Source organism: Vidua macroura, chromosome 25 (genome assembly GCF_024509145.1).
Source record: "Vidua macroura isolate BioBank_ID:100142 chromosome 25, ASM2450914v1, whole genome shotgun sequence".
NCBI classification, from domain to species: domain Eukaryota; kingdom Metazoa; phylum Chordata; class Aves; order Passeriformes; family Viduidae; genus Vidua; species Vidua macroura.
The window spans coordinates 2872331-2890997 of record NC_071595.1 but is presented as its reverse complement, the minus strand read 5'-3'; the positions used below and the strand labels follow the sequence as shown (position 1 = coordinate 2890997).

Sequence of the window (18667 nt, the reverse complement as noted above, 5' to 3'; positions counted from 1 at the left end):
GGGGGGGGCGCGTCCCGAGCGCCGGGGCGGGGCCGCCGCTCGGGGGGGCGGGGCCGGCGCGTGCGCCGCGAGCGCGCGGGTTGCGTAACGGGAGGGACGTTCTGGAAGGTTCTGGGCCGGCCCTCAGTCGCTGGCGGGCGGCGGCAGCGGGCGGAGGCGTCTCTGTACTGCGGTTCTTTCGTGCTTCTATCGCCCATCGCGGCTGGCGCAGCGGGCCCGGCGCTATGGGGGTGACTCACGAAGCGGGGCTCTCCCCTCAGGACCCGTGCGGGGGCAGCCCGGCGGGCTGGAGCCGGTGAGGCGGCGGGCCGGGGCACGGCCGGAGGGGGGGAAGAGGCGGGAGAGGCCGCGCGCGGTAGCCTCTGCGGAATGAGGGCTGTGGGTCGCTCACGGGTGGATTTTCATGGTTTTTTTGTTTGTTTTATTGCAGGAGCGCGCAGGTGCCTCAGGGGAACCAGCGCGGGGCGTGCCCGGCGGCGCCCAGCGGTGAGTGAGGGAGCCCTGAGGGCTCGGGGGGTCCGGGACCGGCCGTGGGCCCCCATGGACGGGGCTGGGCACGGGCCGGGAGGGAGTTGGCAAAGGCAGGCGGCACTTGGGGATTCCTCTGATTACCGGCCCGGCAGTGCGACCTTGACGTAGAGGTGTAGTGAATCTTCAGCTAGAGTAGTAGCGAGAGAAGTGCGTCTGATAACTCTCCCTGTAACTTAACTCTCTCTGTAACGTAAACTTTAAACAGATTTCAGTGTGAGGATTGGATTTGTTGCCTAACCTCTTTTTGCGCCGAGCGCTAAATAGAAACTCCGTGTCAAAGGAAGCTGCCCTAAACTGTAAACTGGTTACGTAACTCTGGGCTTAAGTCTTGTGATAAGATCCCTACCCCGAGTAACCTTTGTAGCCATAAAATGGCTGCCACTCCAGGGACAGCCATTTTAATTATTAATATAGAGCCGTAAGGAGTGCTGTGTCCTGTACGAGTCACGGCCACTGAATCATCACCTGGCTTCTGCACAGAGCGTTTTTAACAGCAGCTTGTTGCATGCACTGCTGGGATGTGTGGAGCTGTGTGCCACGAGTTTCATGACAAGATACAGGCAAGATCTTTGCTGCTTTATAGTTACAAGATACTTTCCTTTTCCCTTGTTGGAGTAAAAAGCTCTGTGGAATTGTAGCAGAAAACTCAATTTGTGCTGAGCTGGAAGGCAAGTGGTTATTTTGTATCACAGATGCAATGGATCCTATGTATTTAGGATGATAAAAAACTTTGAAAATTATTTTCAAGAATGTTAAGATTTTTCTTCCTTTATGGAGGGGAAAAAAGGTATCGCACAAGGAATTACACTTAAAACCCACACAGACTTACATCTCTCCAAAGTTCCACTCATGGTTTAAACTGAAGCCTTTCTTTTTTCACACAACCTTGTGTTTCAGTTTTGTGCTTACTGCAGGAGAGGGCATTGCAGAGCTGAGCTGTCACTGGAAGGTGGCTGGGGGTCGTTGGGGTGTTTAGTTATCCCCGGCCTCGCTGCCCGCGTGTCACCGCGTTTGTTGTTGCTGAGGAAATGCCCTGGTGCCCGTAAATGCTGAACTTCCCTCTCCACCCCGCAGGAACAGAGACCGGGCACTGCAGAACAGCAGCCAAACCCGAAGCGGCGGCTGAGAGCGCGCAGAAAGGCGGCGCCGGGCAGACGGCCGCCATGACGGAGTTCATGGACGACCTGACCCTGGGCTCGCCCAGGCAGAGGGACTCGTCCCGGCGGAGCTGCGCCCGCTCCTCCAGCCGCTCCTCCAGTCGTTCCTCGTGCAGCTCCCGCTCCAGCTCCAGCAGCTCCTCCAGCCGCTCCTCGCGCAGCTGGAGCCGCTCGCGCTCCCGGTCGCGCTCCCGGGCGCGGCGGCACGGCTCCCGGCTCTCGCGGCGCCGCTCCCGCTCCTACTCGCGCAGCCGCTCGCGCTCCCGCGGCTCCCGGCGCTACCGCGGCCGCTACCGGCCCCGGCACTACCGGCGCCGCTACCGCCGGCACCGCTCCCGCTCCTGGTCCCGCGGCAGGGCCTGCTACCGGCGCTCCTACTCCCGGAGCCGGTCCCGCTCCCGGGGCAGGCGGTACTATGGCTTCGGCAGAACCATCTACCCCGAGGCCTACAGGGGCTGGAGGAGCCGGTCCCGCACACGCTCGCGGAGCAGGTCACCTCTGCACCTCAGTGAAAAAGGTACTTGGGGGTTTCTGAGGTTCCTTTGTGTGAGAGACTAAAAAGAGGTTTTGTTTGAGTCAGGCAGGTTCTCCTTGGTTTGCTTGGTTTGTAAAGCCCAAAGTGAAAGTGAAAAAAAAGCCTCGGTGGGGTTGGACAAATGAATTTAATAAAAGATTGTTCTTCAGAACATTAATTGGCACAGGGGGCGAGGCTGTGATGAGATCAGTCCCAGCTGATGATTGCATAGGTGCAAAACCTGCAGGATTTAGGCTTGAGTAGGTTCACGTGGATTTTAATGTGAAACAAAGCACTTCTTTTTATTCCTTCCCCTTCTAGACAAGAGGGAACTGCTGGAAATTGCAAAAGCCAATGCTGCCAAGGCTCTGGGAACAGACAACATTGTCCTGCCAGCAAGCCTGAAGATCTCTGCTCCTGCCAAGGAGATCAAAACTGAGAAGCAGGAGCGTGAGAAAGCCACGGAGTCAGCTGAGGTAAGTATGGAGTGTTCTCCCTGGAAAGGTAAACACCTCTTAGACTTGTCTGCATGGCTGTGCTGTAGTTCAACTGTGGAGCTTGTGCTTATGAGCTCAAACTCTTGAACAAAAACTTCTCCAGAAACCTCGAGGCTTTGCCTTAAGCTGGAAGCAGAGGCCCTCTCTGAGGTGGTTGATCCCTTGAGTGTCCAGTAGGGACAGCTGGGGAAGGAGAGGAGACTTGTTCCTTTGACTTGTTCTCCTCGTGGGATATTTCCCATGAATTCCACTAGTTTATGCCTTTGTGACCTAAAACCAGGAGTCTCCTTGCCAGACCTAGTGAATACTGTGGGCTTATTTTTTTTTGTTAAGGTTAAATCTTTCTGCCTTTTTAAACTGTTAAAAGCTTTTCATGTGCAACAAACTGTTTCCCAGAAATTCCATACCCAAGCACACAATGCATTTTACATACTTTATTTCTGTCTTATAGAAATCATGACTATGGTTCCAGACATGAGGAAGAAAATCTGGTGGTAATTAAGGGACTTGTGGGCTGTAGCTGCTGTGAATTGTGAAGGGAGGGAGAAACTGGAGCAGCTTAAAGTGAATTTTAGTTTGGTTCTGTCGTGGTGTGTTACCCTGAGGCACAGTAAATACAAACCTGCAGCCACTGCCTGGCTCGGGTGCTGCTCGTGGAAAGGGAAGTGAATTTGCTGAGGGTTTGACACAAATGGTGCAGGCATCCCTTTCATAAACATATGCAATATATTCCAGATGTTGAGAGAGTACAGAAGAAGAGGCCTGCATCCCTTGCAGATAAGTTTATTGTTGTTCTCCAAAGCCCTGCAGGACGGGTGTGCAGAGCTGCTGCCCTCACTGTGTCACTGCTCTGGTGTGGCAGCTCGTGCTGTGACTCTGAGTCCTCTCTGGGCTCTGGTGGGGCCTGGAGCCGCCTCCATTGCCACGGGAACTGGCACAGCTGCCTTGGGCCAAGGCTGCCTGCACTCGGTGGGCTCAGCAGTGCTGTGCTGTAGCTTTACAGCTACTTTAGATGAAATACTGAACCACTCCACAGAGAGCTGTGCTGGGCAGTGACTGCCTGCCCTGCCCTGGGTCAGGGAGCCCCTCTTAAGCTGTGTCTGCTCTTCTTTAGCAACCTGGGAGTGCAGCTGAGGACGTGAGCAAGGCTGGCATGGAGAGAGCAACCATCCAGAGGAGCATTTCCTTCAGCCCTAATGTGAGTGATGGGATCCCTCAGTGAGGGCTCCAGCCCTCCTGGCTCAGGCTTTTCCCAAATAATCATCTCAGTTACAAAAGGAATTTAATGTTTGGTAGTGATTTCCCTGCAGGAGTTGGTAGAGCACCCTGGATACGCCTCAGCAGTGTGTTTGAAGTGTTCACCTTCAACCTGAACAATTCAAAACTAGAACTAGTTGAAAACACAATCTCAGGTGTTTTAGTAATGCAAACTAAGGATTCAGGGATTTCTCCTGAGTTAAGTGCGTGTGATTGATACCCAGTATAAGCATCAGGAATTCCAGGAGCCAGAGAGAAAACATTTATATGATTTATATGATAAAACCCTTGCTTTCAGCACCTTTTCTTACAGGAAATGTCTTGTTTTTTCTCTCCAGAACACAATGGCCAAGCCTGCCCTGCAGAAGCCAGTGAGCCATGTTGTGGCTAAGGACCCAGTGGTTTCTCCACCCAGGGAGGATGACAGGAAGGGAAGCCCCTATGGGCAGTGGGTTCCTGTCAAGAAGGAGGAGAAGAAAACATTCCTGAACTTCTCACCCAAAAGCTCCCTGTTCCGGGCACGCTGATGGGAGTCACTGTCAGACTGCAGCACTTGACACCTCTCAGCAGAGACATGGAGACTTCTGATGGGCTTGAAGACTTGTTAATACTGAGTATTTATTTTGAGGTCTTAATTTTTGGAATCTTAGGTTTCTCTTTCAGACAGAGAGCACACAGATCCAGAAGCCGCAGATGGGAATCTTGTGTATATTTGTACATATTTTATATTGCTTTATTGGACTAGAACTTGCAGGTGGGTAACTTTTTCTAAACCATAGTTGAGTAGCTGTTCTTTGAACACCTGGACTTACTTTGTGTAACTGTTTACTTCCAAGTAAATAAAGTTTAGTTTTGCACTGGCTGAGTGTGTCAGGTGTTAGGCCTGAGTTTATGTGGTTATTCCTGGGTTTACCTTGCACTCGCAGCTCCAGGACAGGACAGCTGTTGCATCACTCTGGCAGTGGATCCTGCCTCAATCAAGGCCTCCTCTTTCCCTGGGTCCCCTGTGGAGTGGGGATTGTGTAGGATTTTAACTGCCTGCCACAGGAATCGTGGCCATTCCCAGTCACACTGTCCCTTCTGATGCTCGACTCCAGTTACTACAGGGTTGTATTTTACTGGTTTGCTTTAGGATCAGCCTCCCTATGAGGCAGGAGGGGAAAGGGGCAGGAGGATGCCAGACTTCTGCTCCAGAAGGAAGGAGTTCAGGAAGACATGGAGCTCTTGCATGGACTGGGAGCAACTGGTTAAACTTGGGTTTTGTATAAACAAAGTTAGTAAAATAAACTGAATGCACCACTCGTGTCTGCAAGCTTCTTTGAGACCCTTGAATTGGGGGAGGATTCTTGTGTTTTACCCTGTCCCTGTGGGTGGGGCTGGACAGGGGGAATCCCACCCTTGGAATTCCTGAGGGACAGGGGGAAATCCTACCTTGGAATTCCTGAGGGACAGGGGCAGCTGCCTTTCCATAGTATTGTCACTGCTCTTCATCCTGCTGGCACAGAAACCTGAAGAACTGACACCAACTCCCAAATTAGACCAAAGAGTTTATTTAGAGCATGGAAGGCAGAACCTGGCTACTCCTGCAGCCAAAGCTGTTTACAGCTGAACTCTGCAAAGTGTTCAGTGCACTGAACACCATGGAGCTGAGAGAGCAACAGCTAAAAATCTACTTTTGATACAATTTAAAATGGAAAATGGCAACAGAGGAGGCAGGAGTGAGCTGGGCCAGGCAGGCTCACAGGACCCAGGATCAGTTTGAGCTGAGCTGTGCCAGGCAGGCTCACAGGACCCAGGATCAGTTTGAGCTGAGCTGTGCCAGGCAGGCTCACAGGACCCAGGATCAGTTTGAGCTGAGCTGTGCCAGGCAGGCTCACAGGGCCCAGGCTCAGTTTGAGCTGAGCTGGGCCAGGCAGGCTCACAGGGCCCAGGCTCAGTTTGAGCTGAGCTGTGCCAAGCAGGCTCACACGGCCGTGCCCCTCTCCAGGTTCTGTTTGATCTCGGCTGTGTATTTCCCGTAGAACCTCTCGGCCTTCTGGTTGAACTTGGCGTTCCTCTCGTTGATGTAGTCGATGTCGGCGTCGTCGTTGTAGGGCCGCCTGCGGCTGTACTTCTCCCTCTTCTCGATCCTGGGGGGCAGCAGGAGCTGAGCCCCGGGGCTGCAGCACCCCCAGCCCCTGCCCTCCCCTCTCTCCCCGTTACTCACTGCTTCTCCAGGTCTGCCACCATCCTGTCCACGCCTTCCTTGGAGGGCACGTGGGTGCCGTGCAGGAGGCTGTCCGAGGTGGGGTACAGGGCCTCCCCGCTGTGGGCAGAGCAGGGGGCAGCAGTTACACACCTGGCAGTGCTGTGGGGTCCTGACAAGCCCAGGAAGGACCTTAAAGCCCAGCCAGTCCCACCCCTACACCTTCCACCATCCCAAATTGCTCCAAGCCCCTTCCAGCCTGGCCTTGGAACACTTCCAGGGATCCAGGGGCAGCCACAGCTTCTCTGGGAAATCTCTGCCAGGGCCTCCCCCACCCTCACAGGGAAAAGTTTCTTCCCAATATCCAACCTAAATCTCTCCTCTTTCACTTTGAACCCCTCACCCTTTGTCCTGTCCCTCTGTGTCCTCATGGTTTCCCTGCTTCTGCCCGAGTTCCATTGTCACACCTCCCTAAGCTGTGGCAATCCCAGATTCAGATGACAAATGTCAGAATTAAACCCAACAGAGGGACCAGCGGGTGCCTCTGAAAGATACAGAACCCCCCAGAAATGCTAAATCTGTCTCAATGCAAACTGCACAAGTCTCAGTCCTCAAACAAAGCTTCCACACCCCAAACCCTGCTCCAGGAAGTGCCTGATGGCACACTGAAACGTGACCTAACTGCGTGAACATCTCCCCCAGCTCAGCAGTGCCGAGCTGGAAGAAATGAACCTCATTAATTAGCCCAGCAGCCCTCCTGAAGCAGGGCCAGCTGAGATTACAGAGCATCCCAGCGAGAGGAGAGCAGGCTGGGGGGATTTCCGTGTCTGGTGTTTGCTGCTCCCCCAGGGATCCCTCAGGTGCTGCCAGGGACTGACAGCAGCACTCACTGCTGCTCCTTGAGCTTCTCATACTGCTCCAGGTCGGGTTTGATCTGCCGGGTCAGCCGCTGGTACTGGCGCAGCTGCGCCGCCGCGTAGTCTGGGTGAGAGACAACGGCAATCACACATTTCACAGCGTGATTTCACACATTCTATAGAGGGATTTCACATTCTATAGCGGGATTTCACATTCTATAGCGTGATTTCACACATTCTATAGCGGGATTTCACATTCTATAGCGGGATTTCACATTCTATAGCATGATTTCACATTCTATAGCGGGATTTCACACATTCTATAGCGGGATTTCCCACATTCTATAGCGGGATTTCACACATTCTATAGAGGGATTTCACATTCTATAGCGGGATTTCACACACTCTATAGCGTGATTTCACACGTGCTATAGCGTGATTTCACACATTCTATAGAGGGATTTCACATTCTATAGCGTGATTTCACACATTCTATAGCGTGATTTCACATTCTATAGCGTGATTTCACACATTCTATAGCGTGATTTCACACATTCTATAGCGTGATTTCACATTCTATAGCGTGATTTCACACATTCTATAGCGTGATTTCACACATTCTATAGCGTGATTTCACACATTCTATAGCGTGATTTCACACACTCTATAGCGTGATTTCACACATTCTATAGCGTGATTTCACATTCTATAGCGGGATTTCGCATTCTATAGCGTGATTTCACACATTTTATAGCATGATTTCACACATTCTGTAGCGTGATTTCACACACTCTATAGCGTGATTTCACACATCCTATAGGATGATTTCACATTCTATAGCGTGATTTCACACATTTTATAGCATGATTTCACACATTTCATAGCATGATTTCACGGCATTATCGTATCTATTTTATAGCATTATTTTATCTATTTTATAGCGTTATTTTACATTTTTAATAGCATTATTTTACTTACTTTATAGCATTAGTGTATCTTTTTTATAGCATTATTTTACCTATTTTATAGCATTATTTTATCTATTTTATAGCATTATTTGACATTTTTACAGCATTATTTTACCTATTTTATATATTATTTTGCATATTTTACAGCATTATTTTACCTATTTTAAAGCATTATTTAACCTATTTTATAGCACTATTTTATAGCATTATTGTATATATTTTATAGCATTAGCTTTCACAAGTTCTTAGTGGCCACAAAGATTCTGGTATAGTACAATTTGTAATCCCTTTTACCTCCTTTTTGCTATAATATAACCTGTCATCTTATATATAAACAGTAGTGTGATAAACACAAATTATTATCATAATGTTTAATATTATTTAGCATAATATTAAATCAATGTACTGTTAAAATGCTTTTATTTGTGTAACTAAGGTAAGAGTGTGAAACACTTGTGCCGTTTCTCACATTTGTGATAACAGAGGCAAGAGCCAGGACACCAAGAGAAGAATTTACTACTGACTCTGGTTATCAGGAGAGTCAGAATGGAGCCTCGAGAGAAAATAAAATATATTGATTTAATCTGCAAGATGGCAAGCAGGTTAAAACCAAGCCAAAGAGCCCCTAGAACATGTAAACTCACAGGGATGTTTGAATATGTGTAACTCTTCATAAATATTCATTTAACTGGGAAATCATGTAAGAAAACTGTTTTAAGCCAAGGTGTGCTTCTGGCAGATATTGTCCCTTTTATCTCTTATTAAACCTTTATTTAAAAAATTAAATAGTGAACACTGCTTCTCACATCTGAGACAGAACTGGGGACAAACTGGCTTTGCTCTCCCTGCTCACTCTTCACCCAAAACAGCAGCACACAGATATTCTCAGTTCACTCAGAGAGAAAAGGAGAGAGATTTCTACCAGGCTAAGCCTGGGAAAAGTCTGAGAAATGTGAACTATCTATTATCTCTCTTTCTGTTCACATTGTTTATAGACATGTTCTGCCACCGTGTGCTATTCATGGTGCACCAACAGTATAAAATGTTTAAAATGTATAAAATGTATAAAATGTATAAAATGTATAAAATGTTTGCACTTTAAGACCAATAAAATTACTCTTCACAATGTCCTCAATGAAAGAGAAACATAGTTATTAATGAAAGATCATTCTTTACCTTCTAACAATACCACCATTTTCATTCCTGTCCCTACCTCAACAGCAGCACAGGTGAGCAGAGCTGAGGATTTACCTGAGAAGCCCAGGTCGGGGTTTTTCTTCTTCTTCTTCCTCTCCCACCTCTCGGCGTCCTCGGCGCTGATCTCCAGCAGCTTCACCCGCTCGTAGTCCTCACCCCTGGCTGCACACTCCTGCAGAGAGCAGCACTGAGAGCTCCCAGCTCCAGCCCTGTCGGAGTCCAGAGCATCCCTCGGGCTGCCCTGGCTGTCCCCAGACCCTGGCAGGGGCTCAGAGACCTTGGCATGAAGTCAAAACCACCTGTGGCTTCCATTTTAGCCTGTGGGAGAGGCTGCCAACCTTATCTGAGGAATTACAACCACAAGGGTTTGAGAAGAGTAAGAGGGGAATTGACACAGGGTGCAAAAGCAGAATTTTGGGGTTTTTAGAATGGGATTCAGGGGGACAAGATGGAGGGATTTGGGTGTGCCCTGGTCTTTTTTCCCTTCTCCTTGCCCTCCATGTCTGGGTGTGCTGGTGACACTTTTCTGTTGGTTTAGGACAGGGACACACTGCCCAGCACAGATTTTAGGTATTGCTGTGGGAACTGGGAACGTGGCACACGTAGTTTTGAGTCTGTAATGTGGGAGACGCCCGGGGCTGAGCAGAGACTGCCAGGGCTTCTGTACCAGGCAGAGCTCGGCAGGTCAGAGACAGAAAGTTACAGATAAGGAGAAATAAACAACCCTGACAACTCAGCTTCACACATTGCAGACCTCTTCTTCAGCTGCCAGGCTGGGGGAAAGCACTTTCACACTGCTGGGGTCCCACCAGCTGACCCTGCCCCCAGCCCAGCCCAGGTAATCCCAGCCCAGGTAATCCCAGCCCAGGTAATCCCAGCTCTGCAGAGCCAGGGTGGCCCAGAGGATCTGAGGATTTCACTCTGTGGTCGGTGTCCATGGAGAGTGAGACACAAGAAATGTCAAACTCCACCAGGAGCCAGCCCATCTCCTGCTTGCAACCCCTCAGAAATGCTTTTCAGCCTCTCAGCTGCTGCCACACGGTGCTGTTGTTACTTCCAACACCATCAGGAGCAGTGGTTTTATTTTTAAAAATAAAATTAAAAAAAAACCCCACAATTAAAACTATTATTTCTACCCCACGTGGCCCTGTTACAATGCACCTTCCACAGCTGTCATTCTCCAAAATCTCTGGTTTTTTTGCAAGGCCATGGTTTGAAACTTGTTTCCAGTTCAGCCTCTCTCTCAGCAATGTCATCTCACGTCATTAACACACGGATTTAGGGGTGACAATCAGGGGTTAATTAGCACACGGATTTGGGGTGACAGTCAGGAGCTGACACCTGTGCAAGGCTGTCGTGTGTCCCTGCACACCCGGGGCTCTGGGGGAGTTCTTTACCTTCTTCTTCTCCTGCACCTGCAGCTCCCACTCCAGCCGAGCTTTTTTAGCCTCCCAGTTCGGGGGCAGCTTCAGCCTCTTGTCCTCCTCCACCACCTCCTGGCTGTTCAGCTTGCAGGCCTCGTACTGGAACCGAGCAGGGCAAAACTGGAGCTCAGAGAGAACAGCCCCGGGGGAACAAACCCACACCGGGCGGCCCGAACCCACCGGGGGAAAAAACCCACATGGAACAACCCCGAACCCACCGGGGAACCAACCCACATGGAACAACCCCAGGGCACTCAGGGCTGGAAGAGACCTCTGGAGATCGCCCCAGCGCCAAGCAGGCAGTGCTCGGTGCCGGCCCTGCTCCCGTCCCCCGTACCCGCTTCATGTGGAGCTCCCGGAACCGGCGCAGCCGCTCCTCCCGCCTCTGCTCCGCCGCCGCCGCCGCGACCGGGCCGGGCTCTGCCACCTCCTCCTCCTCCTCCTCCTCCTCGCTCTGCAACGAGCCGCACTCAGACAGGAGCCCCGAGAGGAGTCGGGACCCCCGCCCCGCCCGATTCCGTCCCCGCCTCACCCCAACATCGGCCTCGGGCATCCCCAAACTGCTGAGGGCCGACACCGCCGCCGCCATCGCTTCCCGCCCGCGCTTCCGCCTTCCGGCGCTTCCGGCACTTCCGGTGCTCCCGGTACTTCCGGCGCTCCCGGCGCTTCCGGCGCGTCCTGCCGGGCGCCCCCCAGCGGACGGGAAGTGCCGCTGCCGCTGGATCCCTGAATTCTCCCGAAATCCGGAAAATCCCTCAGGAGTCCCGAAACAGGGCCACGTTACAGGAAAAAACAAACCAAACAAAACAAAACATGTTTTATTGCAACTTCTGGGCGAAGCAAGTCCAGGTTTCCGTGGCATCGCTGCGGTGCCCGGGCTCTCCCGGCCTCACACGGAGATGCGCTATGGATTCCTCCTGCGCTGGTATGGCCCCGCGGCTGTGTGAAGCCTTTCTGCGTGAGCAGGAGGGCTCGGTGTGTTCGGTTTGCCGTGAGGGACAGCCCCCAAAGGCTCCGGGTGAGGCTGCGGGGCTGAGCGGGACTACAGAGCAGCCCCGGCAGAGGGAAGCGCAGCCCCGGCCATGGCCCGGCCCTCAGCCCCGTCCCCTCAGCCCCGTCCCCTCAGCCCTGTCCCCTCAGTCCCGTCCCCTCAGTCCCGGCCCCATCACCTCAGCCCTGGCCATGGCCCCGTCCCCTCAGCCCCGTCCCTTCAGCCCCGTCCCCTCAGTCCCGTCCCCTCAGTCCCGGCCCCTCAGCCCCGTCCCCTCAGTCCCGGCCCCATCACCTCAGCCCTGGCCATGGCCCAGCCCTCAGCCCCAGCCCTCAGCCCTGGCCATGGCCCCGTCCCCTCAGCCCCGTCCCCTCAGCCCCCCTTCCCTCCGCTGCCGGGAGGCACCAAACTAAAGAGCCATCAAAAGATCCATCAAAATAGGCATCAAAAGAGGGGAATCTTGCCCCGCTGCCTGCCCAGGGGTCCGAAATACCCCATGTGAAAAATGCGTATTTTATGATTGGCTTTTCGCAAGCGTTAAATTGAATGCCGTACGTATTATGTTACATTGATTAGAAGTGCTGTATTAACATTTTAATAGTATGGTAAATGTAGTTTTGTAGTTGCAATAGAGCTTTTGTAGTTCAAATAGAAACTGTGTACGTAAGAAAAGAAGAATGAAGCGCTTGCATCGAGATAGAGATCCCACACGACAGGGATGGGACAGGGATGGGACAGGGACAGGGGGAATTCAGGGACAAGGACAGGGACAAGGGGGGAGTTCAGGGACAGGGGGAATTCAGGGACAAGGACAGGGACAAGGGGGGAGTTCAGGGACAGAGGGAATTCAGGGACAAGGACAGGGACAAGGGGGGAGTTCAGGGACAGAGGGAATTCAGGGACAAGCTGCAAGGGCAGGACTGGTGCTGTCAAGCAGGAATGGGGGCAGTGCTGCCCAAATCCGTGTTTGGGACATTCCCAATGTCCCCCTGCCCTGTTTGGGGAGCCTGGGCTGGCTCTGGGGGGACCCTGGGGCCCCCCGGCCCTGTCCTGGGACAGCCCCAGCTTTGGAGTCTCCCCCAAACAATTGGAAATGAGCCAAAACTTATAAAAGTGTGAAAACTCTGACTCAGGGCCCATCTTGGGTGTAGCCCTGGCCAGGCTCTTGCACTGCCCCAGGTGTACCCTGCAAAGGATTTTTAATAAATACTTTAAAACATTTTTAATGACTCCCTGCTTTACTCCTTTAACTCTGTCCAGCCCCTCTCCCAGGTGCTGTCTCCAGCCATCACTGCTGCGGGTGCCCAGCTGCACATCCCAGCCTGGCCTGGCCCAGCAGGGAATTGTCCCAAATTCCCAAACCCCGGAGCTCCTGCAGGGCTGACAGCAGAGCTGCTCTGGCTGGCACTAGCAGCTGATGTATTTTTAGATTTTAGAGTGTTTGTGTTTCTCGGAGCTGCCTCCATTGTCTCCTCCAGCTCTGCCTCCCCTGCAGGGCCGAAATGAAATGAAAAATTCCAGTTCCATCTAGAACAGGGGCTGGGGCTCGGAGGAACTGACTCATCTCGGGTGGATTTGGGCCTCTCGAAGGGGAACATCCTGGCCAGGGCTGGGGAGCAGCATCCCTTATCTCCCCCCACCCCGAGCTCTTATCAGGGATCTGCACCCAGGGCCCCTCAGGGTGCAGCTCCTGGGACTGGGGAAAGGAGAGCCTTGGGAGGTTCTTGGGAAAATAATGGAAAAATAATGGAAAAATAATGGAAAAATAATGGTGACAGTGTGCCAGAGGCCACAGAGCCTGAGACCCCAGAGGTGGTGACCCCCAGTCCTGGGGACAGGGCTATGGAGGGGTTGGGTGTGCAGTGCTGTGATGTGGGTGTGCAATTCCATGGTTTGGGTGTGCAATTCCAGGGTTTGGGGTGTGCAATTCCATGTTTTGGGTCATTCCATGGTTTGGATGTGCAATTCCAGGGTTTGGGTGTGCAGTGTCACAGTTCAGACCTGCAGTGCCACAACTGGACCTGCACCACAGTGGGTCACACTTGTGTCCCCACACTCTGTGATGGTCACTCCCATGTCCCCAGGGCTCTGTGATGGTCACTCCCATGTCCCCAGGGCTCTGTGATGGTCACTCCCGTGTCCTCACACTCTGTGATGGTCACTCCCATGTCCCCAGGGCTCTGTGATGGTCACTCCTGTGTCCTCACACTCTGTGACGGTCGCTCCCATGTCCCCAGGGCTCTGTGATGGTCACTCCCGTGTCCCCAGGGCTCTGTGATGGTCACTCCCGTGTCCTCACACTCTGTGATGGTCACTCCTGTGTCCCCGCAGGTCCCTCCTGTCCCGGTGCTCTGGCAGGGGCAGCCCGGCCCAGCCCAGCCCTTCCTCCCGCTGTCCCCTCCCGCTGTCCCCTTCCGCTGTCCCCCCCCGTGTCCCTCGGTGCCACCAGCTCGTGCCACGTGTCGTCTCGCGTGTGAGCCGAGGGCTCAGCGCCGGGAGCAGCTGCGGGAGCCGCTCGCGTTTCCTGCCCGAGCTCCGAGTGCTCCGCAGCTGCTGCCCCGGCCCGGGCGTGCTCCGAGCGCCGCGGCTGCGGAAGGAAGGAGCCCTGGAGAGCCGGGCTGCAGCGGGGCTGCAGGGATGCAGGGATGCAGGCAGGGTTGCATGCAGGGTTGCAGGCAGGGTTGCAGGGATGCAGGGTTGCAGGGATGCAGGTGTGTTCACCCTGCTCCCAGCCCTCGTCAGCAGTGACAACAGGGCAGTGATGTCCCCAGCCAGGTGGGGACCCCGCCTCCCCTTGGATGTTTTGGAGGGACTCCTCTCTTTTAAACTCCCCCCCTTTGGAACCCCCATTTGTCCTTTGTGCTGGGGAGGACAGGGGGCAGTGCCAGGGGTTCCCACATGGCTGGCAGCCCTGGGGCTGGCTCCAGTGGGATCATCCCGGGATCAACCTCGCCAGGAAGCCCTTGGCAGGCACCAGCACTGACCTGAGTCAAGAAAAAAGAAATCTGGGCCTGAAACTTGCCCAGGACCTGATCAAACTTGTAATAATAACATCAGTCCAGCAAAATGGGGGATCTGAACTGTTGGGGAAATTAATTAGGGACAGATCTTATTGTGTGTGGTCATTAACCATGGGGAAATTTGGAGGGAGGGGAAATGTGGAGAGGGTTTGGTTTTTAGGTGGAAGAGAAGCTGGGTCTGTGTCAGGCCAGTTCCTCTCCATCACGGGCTCCTGTTTGTGTCCTCTTGGGTTGCAATTACAATCTTTCAGATCAGACACAAAATCATTGGGCTGGAGAGCCAAAAGTACCTGGCTAATGGGATTAACAGAAATTAACCTGGTTATGTGGGGACTCCATCGAAAATGAGAAAGTGCTGATGGCCAAAATCAATTCCTCCCCAGCCAAATGACTGCAGGCCTGGCTTAGGGTTTCAGTTTAATGCTCAGCCCTCCAACAATGAGCAGGGTGGGATTGAATTAGGTCCTGATCATGGAGTTCAAGTGATGGCAGTGGTTTGTCTTTAATGCCAGCAGCGAGCCAGGGGGGAAAATGGGAAATCCTCCCTGCTTTTCCTCTGGAATCACAGGGAGGGTCGTGCTGGGTGTCCCTGTGATGGGCAAAGTGGGAAATCCTCCCTGCTTTTCCCTGGAATCACAGGGAGGGTCCTGCTGGGTGTCCCTGGTGCCCTTATGAGGAGCTGTCCTGGCCAAGCCCTCCCTGCTCGTGTTCCAGCCCAGGATCAGAGCTGGAACTGGGGCAGTGGGCTGGGGACAGTGGGGTGGGACGGTTTGGGATCCACAGTGGGCTGGGGGAGCAGGATGGGACACTCTGGGATCCACAGCCCCACGGGCTCATAAATCCCAGCCTCCCCAGGCAGGGCTGCTCCTTCGGAGCCACTCGGAGCCTGCGGAGGGGGGCGGCTCCCGGCAGCTCCCGCCCGGTCTCATCTTTTCCCCTAAAAGCCGGAACCTGGCGGGGTTTCCTGGCTGAGAGCAGCTCGGTCGTTACCGTGCATGGGAAATGAAGCAGATTTTGTGTTTTATCGCACGAACACGGGGTTGGGCCACCTCCGAATGCCTGTGTCCCCGCGGGGACAGCCCGGCCGATGTTCCCCGTGGGGAGGTGCCAGCCCGGCTGTGCCTCACCCCGCCGGGATGGGGGTGCCTTGGAGCGCCCCAAACCTGCAGGGATGGAGAGCCGGGCGTGGCCGCTTCCCCGAGGATGCGACAAGTGACAATTTATTAACTGTCCCCAAGTGGAGAGGGGAGGTGGCGCTGTTGGAGGGGAGGAGGAGGCTGGAGGGAGCTGGGAGAGGGGAAGGAACAATCGCGGTGATTCTGGAAGGAGTCCCAGCGCCTCGGGAGAGCCGGGAGGGTGCCCTGGGTGCTCAGGATTTGCTCCTGTCCCTGCTGTGGGACACCCGGCGGGAGCATCCCCAGGATGGAGCCATCCCTGGTGGGCAGCAGCCCCTCCGGAGGGCTCAGGGAGGATAACGTCACGTTTCCCCTGGATCGATGAAGATTTTGGTTCGGGAGTTATTAGCCCGGTGTCATAAACTATCTGAAAACCACAAAAGTAAAATAATAAATCTCCCTGTTTGCCTCCTGCGCGGGGTTTTTAAGTACCCGAGTCCCTCCAGGCAGCGGTTCGATATCGCAGCGGACACAAATCACCGAGACAGAGCCGGGTTTTGGGGAATATCGGTCAGGCTTTGCTGTTTTCCAGCACTCGGCCCTGGGCAGGGAAGCTCCCCCGGGTTCCTTGGGCAGGGCTGGGGGTGCACTGGGGGAGGGGGTGCTGAGGTGACTCCCAGGGATGTGTCCCTGTCCCACAGCCCGGCAGTTTGGGATGTTTCTGGCCTGGGAAACACACTTCAGGCATCATTAAATGATTAGAATGAAGCTGGCGCTGGTAAAGCAGCAGGGCCGCACCCTCAAACTGGAGTTCATCGGCTTGGGGGGGCAGGGGACAGCTCCTCCCAGTGCTCCCAGTGCCCCTCCCCTGGGTGCCCTGCTGAGGGTTCTGGGGTCCATGGGGTGTCCATGCCAGCAGCGGGGCTGTCCCCGGAGCCCGGCGGTGTCGGGGTGTCCCCTGGCCCCTGCCAGCCACAGGTTTGCTTTTAAAGCTCTTTCTGGAGCCATTTCCCGGTGGTTTTGTCTCCGGGCCGTGGCCGCTGCGTTCTCCCTCCCTCGTTATTTCCAGCCTGCCTCGGGCTCTCCGTGGTTTGCCCCCATCCCAGCGGGCTCCCCCTCGAAACCCACCAGAACCAACCTCTCAAAGGGAAAAATAACCCCGACAAAACAAACCCCGACAAAGAAACCTGACAAAATAACCCCGACCAAATAACCCCCGACCAAGGCGATTTGGGGCATGGCTCCCTGTTCCCTCTGCCGGGGAACACTTCCAGCAGCGAAGGGAAAAGCTGCCCGGGAGGGAGAACGCGGCGGATCGGGGACCAGCGATCCAGGGCTGAGGTAATTAGCGCCGGGCGTTAATGAGAGCAGCTCGCAGGGGACGGACGGGGCTGTGCTGTCCCTTTTCTAGGGACATGGTGGCGGATCCGTGGGGCACATCCCGGCCCCGGGAAGGCTGCGCGGACCGGGCCGACCCGTCGGGACACCCCAAGCCCGCCCCACACGCGGCCCCTCTCTCTCGGCAGGGCCGGGAGCGGCGCTTCCCGTCCGGACACCTGGGATTGGGAACCCCCACGCTGTTCAAAGGGACGAAGCCTCTTCCCTGTCCTGCTCCCTCCGTGCCCCCGGGCCACCCCCCAGCTGGGCGGGATCGGGGTTCACAGGCTGGGGAAGCAGAAGGAGCCTCCCGGGAGCGCAGATCCCGCTCGCCATGCGCTCCGCAGCCGCCGGAGCAGGATGCTCTGCCCGGGTTCGTGCCTCACACACCATTTCCCAGCACCGGGAGGGCTCTTTGTGGCTCTGCAGCGGGATCGTGCCGGGATGGAAACAGGTGCAGCTTCCTGGGTTTCTGCTGAGGCTCGATTTTGGCTCCTAAAGTGTTAAGTGAGTGCTAAGCCCTATAAAATTACCCTTTCAGCTACTATTTCTGCACAAAAGGCTCTCTGCAACGAGATATGCCAAAGCATCTGATGAAGTAATATGTCTATTCTCATTTGTGACATTTATTATTAACAGGGAAAAGAAAAAAAAAAAAAAACAACACAACAAAACCAACAAGTCCCAGTCAGAAAGAACTCTTAATTGAAGCACCATTGTGCCGTGGTAACTGCTATTAAATTAATCTGCTGCATTCCTTTCCACCCACACACTTTAAAACTTCCTGGTTATAATTAGAACCATCTAAAACCAATTTGACACTCCTTGGATGATGCAGTTCAGCTGCTTAATATGGTGAGACTTTGGTGAAAGGAGTGCAGAAGGGCTGCAAGCAAGCTGGGGCTGCTGCTCCTGCCCGGGGATCTCAGTTCCAGGGGGAATTCGAGTTTAGCTCTGCTCTGAGCTTGTTCCATCCCGCTTGTCCCATGGGAGATGCTCCTGCCCAGAGCATCCCTTACCCAGAGCCCCCCCGGGTGCCGGGCAGGGGATTTTGGGAGCTTCGTGTTTTGTTTTGGGAGCCTCTCGAGCTCTTCCCCTCCTTTGTGCCAGCTGGGGAAGGCACCACAGGCAATAATTTCCCGATGGAAAAGCGTTTGGGTGTTTCAGTGTGGGAAAAGGCACCCGAGTGCAGGGCTGAGAGGGGATTTTTTGGGAATGGGGGATTTAGAGGCGTGGGGATGGCGCCCACCCCTGCACCAATGCTGTGCCTGCCTCGGGGTTAGGAAGTCTTGGAGGATGCTCATCCAGGGCTGGGTTTGGGGAATGTGCTCTGGAACTTGAGGTGAGAAACCACCGGGCCTGGCCGAGAACTGGCGCGGGTGTCACTTCTGCAAACGTGTTCCTTCACGCCGCCTTTATCTGTCATCCTCGGAACCACCTGGGCGCCATTTGATGCTATCAGGGGCCACGCCGAGCTCCCAGCACATCCCCAGCCGCCTCAAGGCACCGCCAGTTCCTCCGCAGCCCTGGAAGATCCCGTTAGTCACGGTATCTCCGCTGTCACCTTCTGCTTCCTT

General features: G+C 54.1%; 2 protein-coding genes across 4 annotated transcripts; one reads left to right on the top strand and one right to left on the bottom strand.

The window, feature by feature from the left end:
* The first annotated feature begins 98 nt into the window (after positions 1–98).
* Positions 99–4818, top strand: RSRP1 (arginine and serine rich protein 1). 2 transcript variants are annotated; one of them, XM_053998963.1, is made up of 6 exons: positions 104–295; positions 431–486; positions 1606–2205; positions 2524–2678; positions 3814–3897; positions 4295–4818. In XM_053998963.1, the coding sequence occupies exons 1-6, from the start codon at positions 225–227 to the stop codon at positions 4481–4483; spliced, it is 1155 nt and encodes a 384-aa protein (XP_053854938.1). In that variant the 5' UTR covers positions 104–224; the 3' UTR covers positions 4484–4818. The 2 variants fall into 2 exon arrangements, with proteins under 2 accessions (XP_053854939.1, XP_053854938.1); XM_053998964.1 differs by lacking the exon at positions 3814–3897 and having other exon boundaries at positions 99–295.
* Positions 4819–5490: 672 nt separating this feature from the next.
* SYF2 (SYF2 pre-mRNA splicing factor) lies at positions 5491–11197 on the bottom strand. Of its 2 annotated transcripts, none has more exons than XM_053998999.1 (7): positions 11120–11197; positions 10925–11041; positions 10561–10686; positions 9218–9335; positions 7032–7122; positions 6163–6261; positions 5491–6085 (listed from the first exon to the last, which is right to left on the bottom strand). In XM_053998999.1, the coding sequence occupies exons 1-7, from the start codon at positions 11174–11176 to the stop codon at positions 5920–5922; spliced, it is 774 nt and encodes a 257-aa protein (XP_053854974.1). In that variant the 5' UTR covers positions 11177–11197; the 3' UTR covers positions 5491–5919. The 2 variants fall into 2 exon arrangements, with proteins under 2 accessions (XP_053854974.1, XP_053854975.1); XM_053999000.1 differs by having other exon boundaries at positions 10925–11035; positions 11120–11191.
* Positions 11198–18667: the final 7470 nt, after the last annotated feature.

Coding starts and splice junctions, on each gene's coding strand:
- RSRP1 (XM_053998963.1), top strand. CDS start 225: ATGGGGGTGACTCACGAAGCGGGGCTCTCCCCTCAGGACCCGTGCGGG. Junction 2,679..3,813: donor AAGCCACGGAGTCAGCTGAG/GTAAGTATGGAG, acceptor GCTCTTCTTTAG/CAACCTGGGAGTGCAGCTGA. Junction 3,898..4,294: donor GCATTTCCTTCAGCCCTAAT/GTGAGTGATGGG, acceptor TTTTCTCTCCAG/AACACAATGGCCAAGCCTGC.
- SYF2 (XM_053998999.1), bottom strand. CDS start 11,176: ATGGCGGCGGCGGTGTCGGCCCTCAGCAGTTTGGGGATGCCCGAGGCC. Junction 10,687..10,924: donor GGGAGCTCCACATGAAGCGG/GTACGGGGGACG, acceptor GCTCGGTTCCAG/TACGAGGCCTGCAAGCTGAA. Junction 6,086..6,162: donor GTGGCAGACCTGGAGAAGCA/GTGAGTAACGGG, acceptor GCTGCCCCCCAG/GATCGAGAAGAGGGAGAAGT.